This window comes from Apis laboriosa, unplaced genomic scaffold (genome assembly GCF_014066325.1).
Source record: "Apis laboriosa isolate Shangri-la unplaced genomic scaffold, ASM1406632v1 scaffold25_cov139, whole genome shotgun sequence".
Taxonomy (NCBI): Eukaryota; Metazoa; Arthropoda; class Insecta; order Hymenoptera; family Apidae; genus Apis; species Apis laboriosa.
Window position 1 is genome coordinate 693,774 of NW_025222552.1, and position 9,188 is coordinate 702,961.

At 27.0% G+C, this 9,188-nt stretch overlaps 1 protein-coding gene across 2 annotated transcripts in view; it reads left to right on the top strand.

Annotated features, from left to right (window-relative positions):
• The window catches only part of LOC122713634 (protein-L-histidine N-pros-methyltransferase), a 50,669-nt gene that overhangs the window by 32,947 nt on the left and 8,534 nt on the right, over positions 1 to 9,188 (top strand). For both annotated transcript variants that reach the window (XR_006346516.1, XM_043934268.1), the window contains exon 3: positions 8,158 to 8,370. Coding sequence is in view for 1 of the 2 variants with exons in the window: in XM_043934268.1 (XP_043790203.1) it covers positions 8,158 to 8,370 (213 nt within the window). In the remaining variant the exon portion in view is untranslated. The remainder of the gene's footprint in view (positions 1 to 8,157; positions 8,371 to 9,188) is intronic.

Genomic DNA, 9,188 nt, shown 5'->3' on the forward strand with positions numbered 1-9,188 from the left:
AAATTTTTGTGAATAACTCGAAAAATTAAAATCGATTGCTGGTTACATATAAAGAAAAAAATTATTCAAAATAATATTCTTTAAAATATATTTCAAAATCATCAAAATCAATAAAAAGTCACATCAATTTTTTTGCATATCTACTAATAAATAATTCTCTAAGCGCTTTTATCCTTTCGGCATATATATATTCAATTTCACATGTAAACTGCTTGGTAGAGCATGTCTGTCCTTTTCTATCTTTTCTATCTTTTATGACGCAACAACTCTTGGGAATCGTATTCGAATCACAGTGTTTAAGGCGTCTAAAATTCAGAAATGTCTTTAAGGAAGAGGGGGATTTTCTGTAGCTAGCGCCGAAAAGAAACGTTATAAAAGCGTGTATTTCCCTCGCGAATAGTCCACTTCGTGCTATATTCTTCCGCGACAATCTTGCTAAAAATCAGACAATGTTCTCGAACTCCTTGCAAAATTACAAACCGATATAATATATCTTCACATTAAAAAGTTTAAATATTACAACTTTATTTTATTAAATTAAAAAACTACTAAATTTATTTTTTTATTTAAAAAAGTTTATAAAAATAGCAAAAATTTTGGAGAATTCAAAACTTTGATTTCTTGACTTTAATAAATTTTGAAATTTCGACATTTCCAATGATTCATTTTAATTTTTATTAATTTTTTTTATTTTAAAATTTTTTTTATTTAAAACTTTTGAAAAAGAAATATTTTAATATGATATAAATTAATATGATTAAAGAAAAAAATAGCTATAAATTAAATTATAATATAAACCTATTAAAAATAAGTTATAAATTCAAAGTTTTATAAAAGTATAGACATAATTAATGTTATAATAATAATTTTTTAAATAATTTAAAAACAAAATACATAAATATATATAACATATAATAACACATAAATCATAGAAATGATTATAACAATTAATTAATAAATCTTAAAATTGTTTGCTTGTAAATAACAAAAAAATATGCTAATCCCCAATATAGAAATTTATTTATAATTTTTTTAATTATTTTTTTTTCTGGTTATATAATCTTTTGCTTCAAAAAAAACAATTGTTACAATTATTGCAAACAACTATTTGCAAATGCTATCAATCCTATATATTATGGATTCACAATATTTGCCCAATATGTGACGTGAATTAAATAATAAAATTATTATTCTAGTATATTATTATACTATTCTATTATACTATTATATATTGAATATACTATTATATATTGAATATACTATTATATATTGAATATTCAAATTTAGAATATTTTTTTTGCATTCATAAAAACATTATTCTTCGACACAATCAATAATAAGAATTTCTTTCTTCGACTTCTTGAACAATTTCTTTACGATCGCGACTTATCACAACGGAACATTGAATTATTCAAAAATTGACGCGAGAAAACAAAAGATAAAAAAACATAGAATATTACAATATAGAATATTACAAAAAATTACAATAGAATATTTCTTCACTAACGCCCTCTTTCATCGCAGCATGCGCAGAAGACGTTGAAGAAGAAACCGAATTGGTTCGAATATGCAACGTGTCTAATATCTATGTCTCTGTGCTGCGCACACGCTGCTTCATCGACAGTATTGAGTCACAATGAAAAAAAAAAAGAAAGATGAATAATTTTCAGACGTGAAACATTTTGAAATTAACAAAAAAAGAAAAAAATAAGATGAGTGAAAAGAAAATGAAAAAATCAAAAAAAAGAAAAAGAGATAGAATAGAGAAAAAGAAAAAGTTTCGTATACAATTCCATTTAAGAATTCCTACGCATTCTACCACGAGATAAATCCCTATCTTGTTTAACTCCTAGACCAAATTAGACAAAATAACAGACAACTATACTCATTAGTCAATATCTAATCCTTTTTTCCGTTTCCGCGTTCTTATCTGGCAAAGGATAACTTGCAAAACTTCAACGTGTATAATAGTAATTATTGTTTGCTGGATACTTCTATCTAACCTCCCTTGTTCTCCGATCTCCACTGCCACTACCACCGCCACCACTACCAAGACTGGCGTGGCCTCCCCTCCACCGCTCATGGACAGGGTGGTCCATGGTCCACGCCTACCCAACATCCCTAGCTCGGAGCTACGTCCGCCTTCCTCTCTTTTCTTCTTCTCGCTTCTCTCTTATGCTCTTCGGTCTGTCTCGCATCCTTTTCGGGATTTCTCGTTTCTCACATCCGCGCTGCAAGTCGAGAGAATGAGCAGAAAGAGAAGGAGCGAAAAAACCAGCTAACGAGACTACATCGCCACGGTAGAGAGAATACTAAATAGATGCTACATTTCTCTCTGTCTGCTTTCCTCGTTTTCCTTCATAGGAAATCGTTTTCGTCTCTTTTTTTCATTATTTATCTTTCTCTTCCCGTGTTCTCCCCACCATTGCAATGCCCCCTCTGCGCGGTGGCTTCTCGTAAACCGATGATATAAGCTAGCCCCCACCGTGACAAACGAGCGTTGACGGGAACGACCGAACGAATCCGAGAGTTGTCTACATTATCGTCGCGGACGCACACTAGCTGCGCATACGCTGTGTCGAGCGTATCGTTTCTTAGTTACATATATATCTCATCTTCTTCGTCGCATGTGAACTTAGAGCGTCGATTATACAATCATGATAGAAAAAAGAAAAAGGATGGAAACTAGTAGAGAAAGTATAAGGAGCAACAATATCGAAATGAAGAATCTTTGACTTATTCTTCGTCCATTTTTTTTCGCATAATCTCAACAGTTTTTTAAATTACAATTCTTTTTCTGATAAGATTGCAAATTATATTATATTTTTGCGTTATCTATTTATATAAATGGAAATTATACGTCTGAAATTTAAAACAAAAACAACTTAATAAAAATACAAAACTTAGTAAAAATACAATACGATTTATAATTTGGAATAAGATAAAGATTAAATGTTGATTTGAATCTTAGAATAAAAAACATATAAATAATATAAGATAATTTTAAATTATTATATAGCGACTTAGTTATAGTCTATTCGAATTTTTAACTTTTTTAAACTTAATTCTTTTAATAAATATGTATTAATATATTTGTAAGTAAATAATTTAGAATTTTAAATTCTTATTTAAATTTATATTTATTTAATATCAAGTTTGAAATGTTTGATTTATTATTTAATATTTATATTAAATAATAATAATAAATATAATTAATGTATTAAATTTCAATTTTTTTATAATAGCAAAAAATTGTTATAAACTAAATAACAAAAATATTTATTTCTATAACAAACTTAATTTTTGTCTTTTATAATTTAAGAGCGGATAAAATAATTTGACAAAAGATAGTTTATAATCGAACAATTCACGAAGAAATACTTATATCTTAAAATATCAATAATACTTTTGATATTTTCAAAATATGTATATGTATTATATCGACGATATTAATAATGCTTCACAACAGAAAATATAACTTATACAGCCGTTAATAATAACGTAATTATTAACGTTTATAATATGTTTATCGATAAATACATACTGAGAGCTGAATTAAAAGTTTCATTGATGATTTGAATTTGTAAATATTCGAAAAACTTTTTTAAAGGAAAATTGGAAAAAAATGGATAATTTTATATACAATAGATTTATCAAATAGCCGTGATTTCTTTATTTCTCAGCATTCAAAATATATTTTTTACATTTGCAAACATTGATATATACATATATATATATATATATATATATATATCTTAAAAAAATAATATTAGAATTGATTATTGAATTGAATGAAGTTTTAAATATAACTTAGAATGATCTTTTGTTTATTAGTTATAATTAATAAAACTACGCGAATACATATTTTAAGAATGATATTAATCTGCTTTTTAATGAAAATTCCTTTTCGGTAGAATAAAATTCTTCTTTTAAAATAATTTTTTAAAAATAATTAATATATCATAAAATTGAACATATGTATTTGTATAAATAAATACATATATATTATATACTAAAAATGTTGATTCATGATTCAAATCAACATAATAAAAGAAATTTTTAAAAAACTAATTGAAGATAAAAAATAATGAACTACATCTGTTATTCTACTGATAATTTTTTTTTTTTTAATCATTTTTTTTTTTATTTTCATCATTATATATTTTATTTTATCTTTTGTTTCATATTTAACTGTGAATATTAAAATCCCAAATTTTGAACAATAATATAAATTACTTATATATGATATTTTTTATAAACAAAAATCGTTCAATGAATGAAATTATTCATAAAACAAAATTTAGAAAATTAAAAAAGAAAAATAAAAAGAGCACAACTATATATAGATATAAACTAATTAAGTTACACAATGAGAGATGATTTTTACGATGTGGTTGAAAGATAATCTAGAGCAACAATGTAAGAAAAATGAGTAAGAAAGGGGAAAGAAAGATGACACAAGGAGGAAGAATAAAAAGAAAAAGAAGAAAGATCAGGATAACGCGTTATGCTCGTTCAGAACGACAAACGAAGATAAGAATGACTAGACAGATTTGAATGTTGCCCCAATCAGATCCCATGTCACTCGGTTCATTAATCCATTCAAGGTGTATTTCGAAAAGTTTCAGTATTCGTTATATTACAATATTACACCGATTTCGAATGTAACGATGTGAATATTATAATAGTGTTCAAAACTTGAGGAATCTTAAACGTGACAAGATTCAATCAAATTATAATTGTACCTCTTAAAGTAGTTTACTGATTCGAACTTTACAACCAAAATACACGTCTGTTATGTCCTTATGGAACTGTATTAACGTTTTGAAAATTGAATACATACACAGTCAATCAGAAAAATCTTTGTATAGATTCTATGAAATTTCTATTGTTATTATTACTTATTATATTACATGTTACGGAATAAAATTTCAATAAATAATTTATTTCAATTTTCTTTATTTTTTAATCTTTTTAGAATTAAAAATATCATTTTTCTTTAAAAATTTAAATATACATGTACGCTATAGACAAAGATTTTAAATATATGCTTAATATTTTAAGTTTTTGAAATCTCAAATTAATAATCATCAATTTGAATTTAAAGTTTTGTAATTATCATTTCCAGTTTCTACTTCAATTACAATTTATCATAAAAATTCTCATTTTTTTCTTAAAGTTTGATTTTTTCTAAATGTATTTTAACTTAGATATGTTTTCCATTGGTTTTCCATTGGTTTCTTAATACAAATGCAAACAATAAAATCTTTCATCGATTGTCGTTAGGTGTGTTTCTTCGTAATGTTAGCGTATTCGATTATTTGCGCACCCGATATTGGAAAGATGAAGGAAGATAGATCATAAGTAAAACGATTGTGGTAAAAGAAAAGGAAATAAGTATATCGAGAGCTCCATGGCAATCCAGCAGAGAGCAGCACGGCTGAAGCGAAGGATTTGCAAACAATAGGCCCGTAGCGGGGTGGATTCTTTAGATGGCGGCTTGATACGCATCGCATTTACATATTATTGCTATTATTAAGTAAACGGTCCTTCGAACGCCTCTTTAACACTATGCGCTCGCCCTTTCAGATATTTTACGGGGAACCGCGAGAGGTCCCCACCGATAGAAGCCGAGACCATAGTGAACTAAACCAGCGCCGTCTGTCGGCCAAAAAAATTGAACCATCACCGAGTGGGTGGCTAGAATTATAAATAATCATCCAAAACCACTGGGAAAAGATCTTTATCATCTTTATATGCGCTACTGTCCCTTTCCATGTAGATATCAGTCATAGACTAACCGTTAATATTTAAAAACTTATTACAATCAGCTATTTTAATGTTGATGAGATTTTAAAATTAATATGTAATTATTAATGTAGATACAATATTAATTTTAGTATTATACTACTAGAATTTATTATATATAATATGCTATAATACTATAATTGATATTTATTGATTAAATTGATTGAAATTTAAATTATTTACATTGAAAATACAAACAAATAATTAAGCTAATATTAAATTATAACATTAAAAATTGTAACATAAAAATCATATTCACAATACAGATTATGAATATGTATAAATATAAAAAATAATATAGAAATTTTAAAATTTGATAAAAAAAGAATTGTAAATATTTCATTAAAAAAAATTTGAATTTTGTCAGTATGTAATATCAAAAAATTAACACAGATCTTAATTTTTTAATTTTTTTAATTATTTAAAAATAATAAAATATATTATCTATAATATAATTAAATGATAAAAATTATATAATCAAAATAAATAACGATCCGATTTAAAATCGACGTAATAAGTAAAAAGATCTTCGATAGATCAGTTTTTTAAACCTGGCTGTGTAATACGCATTGGACTTCTCTAGACCGCGTGACGCCAAGATTGAAATTAAAGACGCAGCTTTCAAAGGTAGGGAGCCTCCGACGACGAAGTGAAAAACAAAAAGGACGAAGAGAGAAGAATCGGAATCGCTCGATAAAACAGGACGATGTTGGAAGCATCAATAGGTCCCAAACGATTCTCTATTGGGAGAAACATCGTGACGCGAGGAGAAGGGAAGAGACTATGTACACACAATAGGGTCCAAGAAGAGGAGCTGAGAACAAAAGCGGTGAATTAATTGTCGCTCGTGCCGCCGACGAAGCCGCTACGATCCGCAGCTTGATTTGTGAGCTGCACGCGTGTATATCGTATGTGTATCTATCCGTTCTTTTCCTCTCTTCCCCCTATTTTTTTCTTTCTTTCGTTTTCTCCTTCGTACGCGTTCTTCCCTTTCCATTTCTTTTATTCTTCACTGGTTGATCGTCTCCGGCGTACAATAAGGAGATCTGTGTACAGGTTATGTATGATCATGGTGGTTAAGACTGACAATAGAAACAAGTTTAAAGATATTACAAAGTAAACGGATCAGAGAGATAAAGAGAGATATAAGAGAGATAAAGAAATGAGAAAATAGAAGACAATAATGAAAAGAGATGAATAAGAAAATATAGAAAAAAAGAGAGAACCGTAAATGAATCCGTGGAAGGAATAAAGAATAAAGTAAAAAAACAAAGATACTATGAAAAATACAGTGATCGAGTCTTCATATCTTTTTTTCATTCATTCCTTTATTTTCTTCTTCTGCAATTCTTTTTGTCTGCTGTATCTTCTTCTCTTTCTCCTTCTCCTACTTTATCCTCTTTTTTTATTTTTATTTATTATTCAATAGAAACCAGGAGGTGCTCGTTAATTGATGGTACCGGCTACGCTCGAGCACAGAGAGCGGTAGAGAAGGAGAAAAATCGAGATGGGCTCACGAAAGGAGTTCACAAGATCACCATTGCCTTATTTATAACATTGGAGGTAACCGAATTCACTATCCAACTCCCGCGTTCCGCGGCATTGATGGATCGCCACGGCCCATGCATCGTGTTGTAGCAATGCTGATATTTTCATGTGAACTCGCCCTTTTTCCTCGTCAGCTATCTACTGTTAAGACTTGCCAGAAGATTCCTTCCGATACGGAATTATCGAATTCTGCAGACTAAACCGTGCCGAATCTTTTGATTTCTATATGCAGCTGCCTTTCATTGATCATGGAAGCTACAATCCTTACAATGAGATATTGAAATATGCGTTACTGTTGCATTGATTTATTCGTATCAAACTTTGGACGATCTCCTCATGCCATTAATTTTTGACATTTATCTTATGATTTATACATTTAAAATTCAAATATTTAAAAATCAAACGATGTAGCGAATCAATGGATAAATTTTATAATTTGACATAAAATGGAAAATAGAAAAATTTTTATCTGTAAATGCGCTTTTTCATTTTAGAATTTATTCGATATTTACATTTATTATCTAATTTAATTTTTTTTATGTTCAAAGCATGTTTTTAATTTTTATAATTATATTTAATAATTTTTTAAAATATAATAAAAAATATATATATTTTTCTGTAAAAAAATTAGAATAATCTAGAAAAAATTATTTTCTTCTATAATTTTCTTGTATTTTTTATTATTATATTATCACTAGATCATATTACCAATTTTTGATAATATCATATTAAATATTATTTCATCGATATTGAAATTAATATTTTAATTTTCGTTTCCATGTAATAAAATAATTTTTTCAGATTACTCGGCCGTGGTTCCATGCATGTCTTTTCTTGCGAACAATTTCAAAAATTGATGGTGGCAAGCGGCTTTTTAGGACCATGGCATTCGTTGGTGGATTTAGGGGCAGGCGACGGTGCCACCACTGCTCATGTAGCTCACCTTTTTGAAAAAGTTTATGCTACAGACATATCAGCACCGATGAGATGGGCTCTGGCAAAAAAGAAATTCACGTAAGTCACATTCAATTTTTCGTCCAATTTGCATCCCATAAGATAAAAATAAAAGAAGATAAATTTCTAACTCTTAACGAAATTTATTAAATAGAAATTTTAAGAATTTACGATACGTAACACAGAATTGTTATACAAAATTTTTAATATTTTAATTTTTTAATTTTTTAATTTTATAATTTTTAATTTTTTATTTATGTATTACATATGTTACTTTTCTTATATCGGAATTTCATATTTCTATATATGTTTAAAATATAAAAGAGATTAAATTCTTTGCATAGATATGTGAAATAAAATTTCATGTGATGCTATAAATATTTCGATGCTATAAAATATAAATATTGAAATATGAATGATTAATTTTAAAATATTTTATAAATATTTATAAATCTGGAATATTCTTAAAAAATCAATAAAGTTTTTATTAATCAAATCTTTTTTATTGGTTAACAATTTTATTGTATTAATAGAAAATCAAAATAAATTAGAAAAATTAATAAATTTTATAAATTTTATTACGTAATTTGTAAAATTATATTCTTAAGAAAAATATAATCTTAAATGTAATTGTAATAAATATAATTTTAACAAAAAATTTGATTTTAAATAAAAATTTTGCTTTATATAAAATTAAAAATAAATTTATAAAAAACATTATTATTAATTCAAATATCTATGTTTAATATTACAAATAAAAAATATAACATAACATTTTGTTTTTTTTTTTTGTTGTAATTCTAATATTTTTCTTTCTACTTTCTCTCTCTCCCTCTCTCTCTCTCTCTCTCTCTCTCTCTCTCTCTCTCTCTCTCTCT